This window comes from Cervus canadensis, chromosome 32 (genome assembly GCF_019320065.1).
Source record: "Cervus canadensis isolate Bull #8, Minnesota chromosome 32, ASM1932006v1, whole genome shotgun sequence".
NCBI classification, from domain to species: Eukaryota; Metazoa; Chordata; class Mammalia; order Artiodactyla; family Cervidae; genus Cervus; species Cervus canadensis.
The window spans coordinates 29,638,153-29,653,242 of NC_057417.1; the positions used below are offsets into that span (position 1 = coordinate 29,638,153).

General features: G+C 51.9%; 2 protein-coding genes across 2 annotated transcripts; both read left to right on the plus strand.

The window, feature by feature from the left end:
* Positions 1-3,799: 3,799 nt before the first annotated feature.
* On the plus strand, positions 3,800-12,172 carry LOC122433037 (40S ribosomal protein S6-like). Its single transcript, XM_043455456.1, has 2 exons — positions 3,800-3,810; positions 9,539-12,172. Exon 2 carries the CDS (start codon positions 9,542-9,544, stop codon positions 10,190-10,192), a length of 651 nt encoding a protein of 216 aa, XP_043311391.1. The 5' UTR covers positions 3,800-3,810; positions 9,539-9,541; the 3' UTR covers positions 10,193-12,172.
* Positions 12,173-13,303: 1,131 nt separating this feature from the next.
* On the plus strand, positions 13,304-14,566 carry PPP1R35 (protein phosphatase 1 regulatory subunit 35). Its single transcript, XM_043455420.1, has 4 exons — positions 13,304-13,655; positions 13,736-13,988; positions 14,069-14,205; positions 14,312-14,566. Exons 1-4 carry the CDS (start codon positions 13,413-13,415, stop codon positions 14,483-14,485), a joined length of 807 nt encoding a protein of 268 aa, XP_043311355.1. The 5' UTR covers positions 13,304-13,412; the 3' UTR covers positions 14,486-14,566.
* The last annotated feature ends 524 nt before the right edge of the window (positions 14,567-15,090 follow it).

The window sequence follows — 15,090 nt, forward strand, 5'->3', positions numbered from 1 at the left end:
CCTTCCTCCCCACCCCAAGTAATCCAGTCCAGAACCGTGGAGAAGGCCCGTGTTGGGATGTGAGGAAGAAGTCCTCAATCGAGGGAAGGCATACAGGATCTCCTGGGGTGGAGATTTGTGTTGGGGGTGGGGGGTGGGATTCTTACCCACTCAGCCCTTTCCTGGTAGAGGACAGTGGGTAGCAGTGTGACCCCTGGAGAAATCTACCTCCTGGTGAGAGTCTTGAGCAAAAATCTCACCTTGGTCAAAGAAAAGAGAGAAAGAAGAAAAAGGGACTTCCCTGTGGCCCACTGGTTAAGACTCTGAGCTTCTATTGCAGGGGGTGTGGGTTCAGCCCCTGGTTGGGGAGTTAAGATCCTGCATGCTGTGTGGCATGGCCAAAAAAAGAAAAATCCCACCTTGGACACCTTGCCTTCTTGTCCCCATCAGACCCCAGGCACTTCACCTTCTCCCAGGCTGTTAGACTCCATGAGGCAGAAGTGGTAGGGCTATGGATGGCCCCAGTGGGGAGCAGGGGTCTTTATTTTCCATGCCCTATGAGAATGATTCGATGGTATCATTGACTCAATGGACAAGAGTTTGAGCAAACTCCGGGAGACAGTGAAGGGCAGGGTAGCCTGGTGTGCTGGAGTCCATGGGGTCGCAAAGAGTCAGCCACGACTGAGTGACTGAACTACAACCCATCATATTAGAGAGGGGGCGCCCTGGAAGTGTGGGGAGCAAAGGAGATTGCTGGTCCCAGATGCCCCTGCTCTATTCCCAGTTCTGCCCCATCTCCCCTCCTCCCTTCATCCTCAGACTTCCTGAAAATGTTGGGTCTTTTCTTCCCTGGGATCCCCCTATAATCTACTCACTGCACAGCAAACATGTCACTCTCCTACTTAAATTCTCCAATGGCTTCCCATCACCCTTGGGAAGAAGCCCAAACTGTCCCCTTTGTTTACAATGCCCTTCTCTCAGATCCTGGCCTGGTGGGCTCCTTACACCTCTGGACTCGGTACAAATGTGGCTACATCTTCGTGGACTCTTTCCCTGACCACACCCGATCTAGAAATCAGGAGAGAGCCACTGTCAAGGTCGTCCTCTAGCTGTCACCATGTTTTATTTTTTCACAGTACTTATCAGTATCCGAAATTATCGTATTGATTTGTTTACCAGTGTACCAGGATGAAAGCGGTGGATTGCAGTGGTTCAGAGCATGGGAAGTGGTTTACGCGAACACTTCCTGGACGTGCAACCTTGAGTAAGTTGGTTAACTTCTCTGAGCCTCGGTTTCCTCATCTGTGAAGTGGGCATGGCAGTAGTGCTGGTGTCATAGGTCTGTCACGAGGGGCAGGGAGATGACTGGCATGCCGTAAGGGCTTAATAAATGTTACCTGCTATTATGACGCTATTGGCTACGATCTACAGTTTATGATTACTATCTCCGTGGCCTAAAACAGGGCTGGATGAACCAGCAAGTAAACCTTCACCTAGAGTGAGGGAAGTGAAGTGAAGTGAAGTCACTCAGTTGTGTCCGACTCTTTGCGACCCCATGGACTGTAGCCTACAAGGCTCCTCTGTCCATGGAATTTTCCAGGCAAGAGTACTGGAGTGGGTTGCCATTTCCTTCTCCAGGGGATCTTCCCGCCCCAGGGATCGAACCCGGGTCTCCCGCATTGCAGGCAGACACTTCTACTGTCTGAGCCACTGCTCTCTGGTAGAGGGAACACCACTTTTGGAAGTGACAAAGAATGCCCTGTGCAGTGAACAGCAGGAAGAGCGTTTGAGCGAGAGTCAAGAGACCTTGGTCCTGGGACCTCCCTGATGGTCCAGCAGTTAAGACACCATACTCCCAATGCAGGGGGCCCAGTTCTATCCCTGGTCAGGGAACTAGATCCTGGATGCCCCAACTAGGAGCTTGCATGCCCCAATGAAGAATCTGCCTTTCACAGCTAAGACCTTTGTTGTTCCGTCACCCGGTCTTGTCTGACTCTTTGGGACCCCATGGACTGCAGCACACCAGGCTTCCCTGTCCTTCACTATCTCCCAGAGCTTGCTCAAACTCAGGTCCATTGAGTTGATGATGCTATCCAACCATCTCATCCCCTGTTGCCCCATTCTGCTCCTGCCCTAAGACCTGGTGCAGCCAAATAAGTTAATTTAGAAAAAAAGAGAGAGACCTTGGTCCTGGTCTCAGTATTGCTGCCACTTTGCTATGGGGCTCTACTGAGTCCCTCTACTTCCGTGGGCCTCAGGCTCTTGAAATAAGATGATGGGTTGAACTGACTGATTGCTCAGCTCCCTGCCAGCTTCCAGGGGGTCCAGTCAGGTCCTGTGCTCCCTTTGTCCACTGCAAACTCTTCAGAGTTGGCAACATGTGATGCCTTCAACTCCCTCAGCTCTGCTTCCTAACAGTTCAAAGTTCAACGGGAAGAGTTGACCTGGGTAAAAGATTCTCGGTTTAAGCCTTTGAAACCAGAGACAGAGCCTCAACCCTGGACCCAAGATCTTCTTTCTACCCCTGTTCTTCCCTCCCCTTCAGCCTCATCCATTTGTGTATTTGAGCCCCAAGGCAGGGAGGAGAGCCAGCCCGGCCTGAGCCACACCATGGGCCGGGAACGGGCACAAAGGCCTTGGCCTGAGACGGGCAGACAGGGTGTGTGTGCAGCTGTAAGTACGCACGAGCATGTGCCCGTGCATACTGTGGGTCTCTGTAGTTATATTTTAACTTGTTCTCGTTTTCCTCTCATGAGTGGCAGGACTTTGATTCACTAGAGGAAAAGGTAGGAGAACGGCAGGGCTGGCATTCTCTACCCTCTATGCGAGGGAAGAAGTCACCTGTCAAATGAGATGTTAGTCTCTAGGACTGTCGTGGGGCTAGCTTCCTTGGTCTGCCCTCCCCCCGCCCCCCAACTATGCCCGTAATCCGCCAGGACTTGAGGAGGGAGGGGGATGGGAAGGGTCACCTCTGGGACCCAGAGGGCTGGAGCTTTTGCATGGGGCCTGGAGGGCGGCAGGCCTGGGAGCAGATGTTTCTGGTGATGGCTTCATGCTGAGTCAATTTGCCAGTGCTGTCCACTCCTCGTGAAGCTGCCTTTCTGCTCACTGGGTCAGTCCGGGGGACTGGGTAGGCGGCTGGGAAGATCTCCAAGGGAGGGGCTCTCCCCTTCCTGTCTTCATCCTCTTTGTTTCCGAAGCTGAGCCCACCCACCCCACACCTGTCTCCCAGCTCACCTGGGATGCTGTGTCTATCTCCCCGTTAAAGCTCAGGCTTGGCCTTCTGCCCGTCTCCCTTTCCCTCAGTGCCTCCTGGAGCAGGTGGCTGTAAAGGGGAAGGTTCCAGAAGGCGGGGCTTGGTCTTTTCAGGTTGAGGGAGGAGTCTGTGCCTTGTGTAATGAGGTGTGGCCTGAGCTGGGCTTGTCCCAGCTGGGCAAGGTTGGTTCCCTGGATGCAGGGAGGCCTGTACCTCTCTTCTCTGATTTCTCTCCTCTTAAGTTGAAGACCCCTTGCTTTTCCTTTACTGTTTATACGTGCTGACAATTCTTCCACTGGGCTGTGGATCCTTGCTAGAGACCTGCAGAGTTTGAGTTTGTATTCTGGAACCAGACTGCTGGGTTTTGAATCCTGGCTCTGCCACTTACTAGCTCTATGGCCTTGGGCAAGTTGCTTAACCTGTCTGTGCCTTAGTTGCCTCACCTATAAAATTAAGATGATATGGGAAGAATTTTTTTTTTTTAGAACGAGAATTTTAAAATATATTTATTTCTTTATTTGGCTGTGCAGGGTCTTAGTTGCAGCCTGTGGGATCTTTTAGTTTTCTTCTGATCTGTATGCCTTTTATTTCCTCTTCTTGCCATTTTACGCTAAGACTTTCAGTATAACATTGAATCAGGGTGGTAAGAACAGACATCTTGCCCTTTCCTTTCGTAGGGGCCAGGTGCTCAGTTTTTCATCATTAAATATGTTAGCTATAGCTTTTTTGCAGATGCCTTTGATCAGCTTGAAGGAGTTGATTTTTACTCCTAGGTGGCTGGAAGTTTTGTCATGGTAGATGTTTTGTCATGGTAGATGTTTTGTCAAGGTTTTTCTGCATCTATATCATTAAGTGATTTTCTTTCTTCAGTCTTTTAGTGTGGCAAATTACATTAATTGATTTTTGAGCCACTTTGCTTTCACAGAATAAACCCCACTTGATCGAGGGGCATTATGTTTATTGCTGGATTTGACTTGCTAATATTTTGTTGAGGATTTTTTAATAAGTAATGGTCTGGGTCCTATTTTTTTTTTTTAATAATTTTATTTGTTTATTTTTGGCTGTGGTGGGTCTTTGTTGCTGAGGGAACTTTTCTCTAGTTGCGCACAGCCGGGGCACTCTCCAGTTGGGGAGGGCCGGCTTCTCATTGCAGTGGCTTTTCTTGTTGCAGAGCAGGGGCTCTAGGGTATGCAGGCTTCAATAGTTGGGGTATGCGTGCGTGTTAAGCTGTTTCAGTTGTGTCTGACTCTGTGTGACCCTATGGACTGCAACCTGCCAGACTCCTCTGTCCATGGGATTCTCCAGGCAAGAATACTGGACTGGGTTGCCATTCCCTTCTCCAGGAGATCTTCCTGACCCAGGGATTGAATCTGCGTCTCTTATGTCTTCTGCATGGGCAGGCGGGTTCTTTACTGCTTAGCCACCAGGAAAGCCTTAGTTAGGGCACATGGGCTCATTAGTTGTGGCTCGCAGGCTCCAGAGCATAGGCTTGGATTTTTTTTTTTTTAGTTGCAGCATGCCAACTCTTAGTTGTGGCATGCAGGATCTAGGAATCAAACCTGGGCCCCCTGCCTTGGAAGTGCAGAGTCTTAGCCACTGGACCACCAGGGAAATCCCTAATGTGTGAATTTAATGAATTAATGCATCAAAAATAAAACAGAACAGTACTTGCTACACATTATATGTTGTATACATGTTTGGTTTTATTATTATTTATCTGGAAATGCTTTATATGTGAGGGACATCAGCCCTTTATGATATGAGTTGCACATATTTTAACACAGTCCTCCATTTTTGTTTTTACTTTTTATTTTGAAATAATCTGGATTGGTATGTAATCATCAAAAATAATGGAACTCTTGTATACCCTTCATCCAGTTCCCACCAGTGGTAACATTTTGCATGACTATAGTACAATATCACCACCAGGAAACTGACATTAATGCAATCTGCTGACCTTTTTTACCGGTCCCATCTCTTTAAGAAATTTTCACAGTTTGTTGTGAGTCACACAGTCAAAGGTTTTAGTGTAGTCAGTCAACAAAACAGAAGTATATGTTTTTCTGGAATTCCCTTGCTTTCTTTATGATCTCTGTGATCTATGCCATCTCCTGCAATATATATATATGTAATACTTTGTATGTAATATATATATGTAATATTTTGTTGGAGATGTCATTTGCAAATATAATCTCCCAGTCTGTAGCTGTCATGTCATGGCCAACACTTGTTATTTCTTGCTTTTTGATTATAGCCATTCCAACAGGGGTGAGGTTGTTTATTTTTTTTAACGATGCAGATATATTTTTTAAAAAGTTTATGGGGTTAGATAGAAATTTTAGTGTAACTCGGCGCATATCATCTCTCCGTTTAAGATCTTCTCAGGGCATCCTGTAGCATTTAGGATGAAATCCAAACTTCAGTGTCTGCCCTCCTGCCTGGCCTCAACTCTGCAGGTGTCCCTTGCGGTCACTTCCGCTGTGCTTGGCTAGTCTCAGTTCATTTCCTCTTGAAAATGCTGACTGTTCTGCTTTGAAAGTGGTTCCGCCACATTCTTCACTAGCTTGCTCTCATTTCTCCTTCAGATTTACTGTCTACCTCAGAGAGAGGTACCTTCCCTGAATCCCCGCAACACCCCGTCCCCGGGCTTTGTTCAGGGCCATGTCCCAGGGCTCAGCTGATGCTCCGGGCAGTAGTGTCTCGGGTAGGGAAGGAAGACTCAGGTGGGAAGGACATCCCCACTGCGTCCTAGCCTGCCCACCCAGAGTTCAGACTCCCTCCCTCCCAGGTCCTGTCTCTGGCTCCCCAACTATACTCCCTTTCCAGGCTGTGCTCCCCACCCCAAGGGAATGGTTAAGACCCAGGAGCCAGTGAGGAGAAGCAGAAAGCTGCGGGCTGCGAGGAAGAGACAGAGGAGAATGAGCAGTGTCCTGAGGGAGCTGCTGACCCCCAATCTCTGGCCCACTCCATAGACGTGGGGGTTAGGGAGTGACAAGGGAGAAACCCAGGTCTGATGTAGACAGGAGTAGGAAGCCCGGAAGGGACTCCTCATCCCTAACAGCGCACCTAGATTCGTTCTTTTCCTCACCACACGGCCCTCCACCTGAGGCCCCCACTGAGATGTGCTGCTCACCTCTCTACCCCGTCAGCAGCTGTGACTTGACCTGTGTGTCCTTGCCCCCAAGCACAGGCTTCCTCAGGGGCCTGCCTGGGCAGAATCTTCAGGCAGCACTGACCAGGTGCCCGGGCACCTCTGTGGTACCACCTCTCTTTCCTCCTCTGCAGACCCAGTGGCCCTGCCTCCTTCCTGCTCTTCCTGCAGCACCCAAATGTCCTTCCTTCTCCTAGTCCCGGGGGTCATCCAGGAGACCCTGGAGCCAATCAGAGTCAGGGGAACCTCTACTCCAACGTGAGGGACAGTGAAGAAAGGAGGGGTCAGGTGAAAGTGAAAGTCACTCAGTCATGTCTGACTCTTTTCGACCCCGTGGACTGTAGCCTGCCAGGCTCCTCTGTCCATGAATTTCTCAGGCAAGAATACTGGAGTGGGTTGCCATTCCCTTCTCCAGGGGATCTTCCCAATCGAGGGATCAAACCCATGTCTCCCGCATTGCCGGCGGATTCTTCACTGTCTGAAGGCAGGACCACATGAGGAATGGGCTTCTCTAGCCTTTCTTTATCAACTCTGGGCAGAAAAGCTGGTACCCAGCAGATTACTGGTTCCCAGACAAGCCAGTCCCCTGAACTCAAGCCAGTGTGGGAGGGGGAGCTACAAAGCCCCATCCTGCACCTCTCAGGCTTCAGAGAGTGCCTGGTTGACGTCTAGAGAAAGAACAAGCCCCTGGGAAGGGATAACTAGCAGTGCACTGGGTGCTGGGCCAGTCGAGCCTTTGGATTCAGAAAGACCTGCCCTTCCTGTCTATGTGACCTTGAGCAAGTGAGTTAACTTGTCTGAGTCTCACTTTCCTTATCCTGAGAATATGGTAAATGTTTATTTCACACAGCGGCATGAATGTGAAGTGCCTTGCACAAGGGCTTGGTACCCCGTGAATCAACAACAGGTGGAAACTCTTCTCCAGAATGTGTCATTAAAGAAGTGGTACTCCGAGTGTGGTCCTAGACCAGCAACCTCAGCATCCCCAGGGAAAGGTAGAAATGCAAACTCTCAGACCCCACACTCCAGACCTCTGGAAATCAGAAACCCTGAGGGTGGGGCCCAGCAACCTGTTTTAACAAGCCTGCTGAAGTTTGAGAACTCCTGCCATTTGAATGGGAATGTCAACAATCAGACTCTGAAGCCTAGGAGACATCAGAACCACCTGGAAGCTTGTTAAAAGTTCAGATTCCTGGCCTCAAAGCTAAGGGTTAAGGTGGGACCTGGGAATCTATATTTTAACCTGAGATGAGTTTGATGGGGGAACCTGGCACCAGAGGCTGCCCTGGGGGGATCTCGGAAAGCGTTTCGGGTCATAGCCGCCTCCAGCCTGCGGAGCTGAGGGCTCCCCACGGCTAGAGAAGGGGGATTTCTAGCTGGAGAAGGGAGGAATCTGGACTTTACCCTGAAATCATTGTGGAATGGGGAGGAGGAGTGTCCAATAAGGGAAGGTCGTGCCCCACGTGGACACCTGCCCAACTCTGACGTCACCCTGAGAGGGCGACGCTCTGTCCGAGGGGGCGTGGCCTCTGGGAGGCGGGGTCTCTCCCACCTCCGCCCGGGTCTGGTGGGACGTGCCTCCTCGTTCGGTGGGTGTGGGTAGGAAGAGGCCTGGCCAGAGGGAACCGAGCGCAGGGTGGGGGCCTTGCGGGGGTGGGGGGAGCACGGGGGCGACAGAGGGGTGGCGGTGGAGCCGGAGCGCTGGACGACCGGCCACCCCGCGGTCCTGAGCTCCAGCAGGCGCGGCAGTGCACGGAAGCCGTTATCCCTGCGGCGCCGCCATCGCCCTCTGGCCGCGCCTTCCTGGGCCTCTGGATTAAGAGTTCGCTGCCTGCTGGCAGGGATGGCGGCGGGGGTGGGGTTTCGTGGCGGTGTCCACGAACAGGAAGGCCTACCTTCGTGAACCCCTGAGCCTGGACCGAGGGCCTGTGTGCTCCCAATCCCAGCCCCGACGGCATTAGCCGGTGGAGGATTATGGAGGAGCCCCTTAAATACTCCCCTTAAATACTCCCATACCCTTAAATACTCCGGCTCACCCATGGTGACATGGGCCACTGGCGACACAGGTTCTACAGGACACTTAATTTCTAGGTAAAACAGCTCAACAAGCTAGTGAAACCATGTCCGTGGGCCCGGGAACAGTCGGCCTCTCTGTCAGCTCTCCAGAGTCCCGCTACTCTTGCCAGGTTCACCACCATTGAGGCACTTGTCGAGAGAGCTTTGCGTCGCTTTATTTAATCCTAAGGGAACGTCAACTCGCCCTAAGAGCATCCTCCCCATTTTCCAAATCAGTAAGTGGTGGCTTCGAGGGGTTCAGCAGCTCCTTCAAGTTTCCAGTTAGTGACACTGGAGGGGAAGCAGGTCTGCCAGGCGGGTGCCTTTGTCACGGACCACTGCTTTCACCACCTCTCTGACTGGACCCAGGGGTCCGTTTTTGTCTCTCTGAGCTTCCTCCTCCATCCGTCACGGCCACCCCTTGCCACTGTGCAGGTTGTCTGCTGCACAATTCTGCCCACCACTATATAGAACCATTAGGGCAGTAAAGAGCTTTGAGGAAGGGGCAGTGTTCTCATTTGCACAAAGTAGGCCTTGGGGCTGGCCTGCTGTCCCTGCAGCCATCTCCCCAACGTTTCTTCCACTCCCTGGCATACAACTTGTTGCTGGCAGAGGATCTGACCTCTTCCACTGCTTAAACTCTCATTGCACCCAATTTGTGCTTCTAGGGCTTTCTCTCCTGCCGAGGAGCAGCTAATCTTCAACATCCAGCGTCCCCTAGATCTGCCATTTCTGAGCTGTATCAGGACACCTGCTGCTTCCTATTGTGTCTGGTAGACCTGGCTGCTGTGGGCATGCGCTCTCTACCCGGTTATCCTGAGCTGCTGCTGCTGCTGGGAGTGAGGCTGGAGGGGGCTGGATAGGGAGGCCACCTTGGCAGAAGAGGGGAGATGCTGGAGTCCTGGGGAGAGGTGGGAATCCTGGGTAGGAGAGAGGAAGGGGCTGGCTGCAAGAGATGCCAAGGAGCTCTTTTTCGTGGCGCCTCAGAGGCTGTCCGCCACTTCAGAATGAAGCTGAACATCTCTTTCCTGGCCACTGTCTGCCAGAAGCTCATGGAAGTGGACGATGAATAAAAACTTCGTACCTTCTACGAGAAGCATATGGCCACAGAAGTTGCTGCTGACGCTCTGGGTGAAGAATGGAAGGGTTATGTGGTCCGAATCAGTGGCGGGAACGATAAGCAGGGTTTCCCCATGAAGCAGGGTGTCTTGACCCATGGCCGAGTTCACCTGCTCCTGAGTAAGGGGCATTCCTGTTACAGACCAAGGAGGACTGGAGAGAGAAAACGCAAATCTGTACGGGGTTGCATTGTGGATGCCAATCTGAGTGTTCTCAACTTGGTCATGGTGAAAAAAGGGGAGAAGGATATTCCTGGACTCACTGATACTACAGTGCCTTGTCACCTGGGTCCCAAAAGAGCTAGCAGAATCCGCAAACTTTTCAGTCTCTCTAAAGAAGATGATGTCCGCCAGTATGTTGTGGGAAAGCCCCTAAACAAAGAAGGTAAGAAACCTAGGTCTAAAGCACCCAAGATTCAGCGTCTCGTGACTCCACGAGTTCTGCAACACAAACACTGGCGTATTGCTCTGAAGAAACAGTGTACTAAGAAAAACAAAGAAGAGGCTGCAGAATATGCTAAACTTTTGGCCAGGAGAATGAAGGAGGCCAAAGAAAAACAGCAGGAACAGATTGCCAAGAGACGGAGGCTGTCCTCTCTGAGAGCTTCTACTTCTGAGTCCAGTCAAAAATGAGATGTTCTAAGAGTAACAAATAAGTAAGATCAGACATCAAAAAAAAAAAAAAAAAAAAAATGCCAAGGAGAGGGGACTAGCCCCAGGGTGGTGGCAAAGGACTGAAATAAGGTGTGTGTGTGTATGATATTGGGGGATATTGTCTGAAAACAAGCTGCTCAGAGATAAACCAGTATAGCCTTCACCATCCACCTCCCCGCCCCCCATTTTACGGATGAGGAGACTGAAGCCCAAAGAGGAGAAAGGGGGTGTTGCTGGGCTGGGGGGTGGTGGGATTCTCTGACCTCTGACCCCAGGCCCAGTCCTTTGTGGGATGTGAGTCCTCCCTACTCCTCTCTCTGTCCCCCCAGGAACAGACTTTGGACCTGGGACTGTGGAACTGGTCTGAGTGCTGTGGTCATAGCATACTGGTCACTGGCATCAAAGGCCTCTTTCTTCACCAAGTTCACTTCCTGCTGGACTACCCAGTCCCTGCCTGCAGCCCCCTCTATGTCTTCAGCCAAGAACCAACCCAGCCTCAACCCTTTGTTGCCAAAGTAAACAGTGTTTCTTCAGTCTGGGATGCCAGTAGGAAATGTACTGGGTGTTGAGGGGTTTTCTCAGGTTGAAGGACTGGCATTATGTGTGGGGGGGAATAACTTGTGGGGAGGGGGCTGGGTCCTGATTCCTAGGGCTCTCTAGCAGCTTAGGTTTTAGGAAACCTAAGTGCTAAGGCCTGTTTCTTGAGTACCCTTCTGGGTTGCATGACAACCTGACACTCGAGTATGATCGGTGACCAGCTAGGTGGTCATACTCAAAACCTTAAGATCTTGGGGGCCTCTGGATGGGCATGGCTAGACATAACCTTCCCTGTCAACCTCTCTACACAGCATTCCTCCCCATGGCCACCTCTCCATCTGTACTGTATGGCTCCTGCTTCCTTCTCCCCACAGAGGGACCCACAGTTATTCCTCTGTGATCCCAGTACCAGGCTTCCCTCCCCAGTGCCTCCAACACTCCTCCTGTCTCCCGCCACCCAGGCTTTCTCCTCCTGCCTTGGCCCTGGTTTCCCTTGGCAATGCTCTGGGGCCTGGAGAAGCCCTCAAAGGAAGGATGGTCCTTCATGGCCAAATCTTTCCCACCATAGAGCCTCCAATCCTAGCCCCCTAGAAACGGGGATGCTCTAAGAAGGTGTGGATGAGATCCTGGGGGACGGTGGTCTGAGCCTGAGGTGCAGCCCAGACCTTTTCTTCAGCTGTATTAGTTTTCCGGGGCTGCAGTAACAAATTGCCACCAACTTGGTGACATGCAACAACAGAATTTATTGTCAGTGCTCTGAGCACATTGAAGGTAGGCTAGGCTAAGCTATCGGAGAAGGCAATGGCAACCCACTCCAGTACTCTTGCCTGAAAAACCCCATGGACGGAGGAGCCTGGTAGGCTGCAGTCCATGGGGTTGCACAGAGTCGGACATGACTGAAAGGACTTAGCAGCGGCAGCAGGTTAAGCTATGATGGTCAGTAGCTTAGGTGTAATATATGTATTTTCGACTTATATTTATCTCAACATAACCCCCTCATAAGTGGAGGAAGATCTGCAGTAGAGGGAATGGGCCTACTTTCTTATTCCTGACTTTAGCTGGAAATCTTCTAGTTTCCCCATTGAGATCCTTGAAAACTTTTGTAAAATATGGGTAACTATCCATTCTGTCTGATCTTCCACAGCATTTCTTGGGAAGATAATGAATAGGAAAACAAATTAAAATGGTACACAAACATTTCTGTTGATTGTTAACCCATTTTGGGAGAGCCTCAAAAGTCATGAACACAAATTACTCTTACCCAAGAAGAAACAGGCTCAGAGAACTGAGAGGGTCTACCTCAAGGAACGTGAGGGAGGGAGGTGAGAGCTCATGTCTCCTGCCCTGCAGTCCAGGGGGCCAGGATCAATCTCCCGAGCCTTTTTTTTTTTAAACAGTACTTAACATAGATCTTTATTTTTTATATAGATGATTTTTTAAATTATTTACTTTAATTGGAGGCTAATTACTTTACAATATTGTAGTGGTTTTTTCCACACATTGGACATGAATCATGGGTGTACATGTGTTCCCCATCCTGAACCCCCCTCCCACCTCCCTTCCCATCCCATCCCTCAGGGTCATCTCAGTGCACCAGCCCTGAGCACCCTGTCTCATGCATTGAACCTGGCCTGACAATCTATTTCACATATGGTAATATACATGTTTCAATGTTATTCTCTCAAATCATCCCGCGCTTGCCTTCTCCCACAGAGTCCAAAAGTCTGTTCTTTATATCTGTCTCTTTCGCTGTCTCGCAGATAGGTCATTGTTACCATCTTTCTAAATTCCATATACATGCGTTAATATACTGTATTGGTGTTTTTCTTTCATACTTACTTCACTCTGTATAATAGGTTCATTTTATCCACCTCATTAGAACTGATTTAAATGCATTCTTTTTAATAGCTGAGTAATATTCCATTGTGTATATGTACCACAGCTTTCTTATCCATTTGTCTGCCAATGGACATCTAGGTTGCTTCCATGTCCTAGCTATTGTAAACAGTGCTGCAATGAACATTGGGGTACACGTGTCTCTTTCAATTTATAGATGAATATTTTAGTGGCCCTTCGAAGAGGAAAAATTCACAAAGGGCCATTCACCCAAGCCACCACCTAGGAAGGACCCTGGCTGGAGCCAGCGAGCCACGCCCTCACTCACACCGAGTCTGGTCAGAGTGGGGAAGCGATGGAACACCCGGAGATGCCCTGGAGGCACGGAGTAGGGAGGTCGAGTGCAACGGCGCTGGACCGTTAATTAAAGGTGTCCCACTTAGTGCCCTGGTAGGGAGGACTGATACAGTCTGGATTCCAGCAGAAGCCGGGTGGTGACGACTGGACAGGGCGGGGAGGCTGTAGCTCGTTTCGAAATGGAAATGGCCCTAATGAAGACCCGTAGGGCTTCCGCGGGTTTGCAATCTAAAGCGCCGGCCTGGGGGCGGGGCGAGGCGGTGCAGGCGGAAACCCATCGGGAGGCGAGCGAGGAGGCAACGGAAATGACGCTTAGGCGCACCAATAGGGCGGGTCAGGAGCTGGTCTCCCCGCCCCCTTGGGTAGGGGCTGACGGTTTCCGGTAGCGCCGTCTGAGAGGGCGGGGGAGAAGTGGCGGTTCCGTGACCCTTGGCCCCCAGCGACCCCGCACCGCTACAGACGCCGCAAGATGATGGTCTGTGACGAGTCACAGCTGGAGTCGGTGGAAGGGGGAGAGGCCGTGGCGGTCCCAGGGCCACCCCCAGAACCTCGCGCTCCAGAGCCCGGAGCCCCGGTGCCAGAGCCCGGCCTGGACCTGAGCCTGAGCCTGAGCCCGCGGTCCGAGAGTCCCGGACGCGGACGGACCAACTGCAGCCCCGGACGGCGGAAGGGGCGGGCGGACCGGCGGGGCGGGGCCCGCAAGGGGCGGCAGGTGAGCTCGGGGAAAGCTTGGTTGCCAGCTCGCTGACGACCCCCGGCTTACCCCTTCACTGCCCCGTTCTCTGCTCCAAGGTCCGCTTCCGCCTGGCGCCGCCTTCCCCGGTCCGGTCCGAGCGGCCGCCGGCCGCCGCCTCATCGAGCGAGAAGCCCGAGGCACCGCAGGACTTGGGGGCGCCGGTGCAGCAGAGTAGCTTGGCCCTGAGCCTCGAGCTGCAGGCCGCGAGGGCCGCAGCCGGGGGCCAGTTCGATGCCGCGAAGGCCGTGGAAGAACAGCTGAGAAAGTCGTTCCAAACCCGCTGCGGCCTGGAGGAGAGCGTGACCGAGGGTGAGGGGGGCAGGCGGCCGGCCGGGCGCGGGAGCGGGGATGCGCGGCGCCGCTCACCTCCGCCCTTCCTGCGGTCTCAGGGCTGAACGTGCCGCGCTCCAAGCGGCTCTTCCGAGACCTGGTGAGTCTGCAGGTGCCGGAGGAACAGGTTCTGAACGCAGCGCTGAGGGAGAAACTGGCGCTCCTGCCGCCGCAGGCCCGAGCCCCACCTCCAAAGGTGAGGTACCTGGGCTGTCTCCCCTACCGCTCACCCCCCTCCCCGCCCCCAAATGCCAGGGATTGAGTTCCCCTTCCTGAGTGCAATCTTGTTTGTGCTCCAACAGGAGCCACCTGGGCCAAGGCCAGACATGACAATATTGTGTGATCCGGAAACATTATTTTATGAATCTCCACACCTGACCCTGGAAGGTCTGCCCCCACTCCGGCTTCAACTCCGGCCCCGCCCTTCAGAGGATACCTTCCTTATGCATCGGACACTGAGGCGATGGGAAGCGTAGACCTGGGGGCTCCCTGTATTGCTAATTCGTATTTTTTGGTGTCCAAACTATTTATCAGAATAAAGTGGTTTTGCTAATAAATGGGACTCTTTTTGGGAGCCTTAACATGGGGTCAAGACTCAGGCTGGAAGCGGCCAGAAAGTCAACGTTTTGGCCCCCTTTTAAAGAAACTTGGTAGTGATGAGAAGCAGAGCAGGCAGGTTCTTGCTAAGTCGTGTCCGACTCTGGTCCTAAAAGTGCTGTCCTTCTGGTTCTACTTCAACTCCATGGTTAACTTCCAAAGTCAGCCTGTGCCCAAAGCTTCCACAAAACAAATTTTGTCAGTGGGGTTTTTGGGGGAAGGTAGATGGATTCTTCAAAATTCACATTATACTCCCTTTTCCTGGCTTAGGGTTCTCTCTATACTTGTGTGTAAATGGCAACCCACTCCAGTCGTCTTGCCTGAAAAATCTCAAGGACAGAGGAGCCTGGTGGGCTAGTCTGTGGGGTAGCAAAGAGTGGGACACAGCACAGCACACATGCAGAGAGGGGCACACTGGCATTCAACAGTCTTCCCAACCGCTGGAAAAAAGCCTGTTCTCTTCCTTAAGACTATAGTTTGGGCA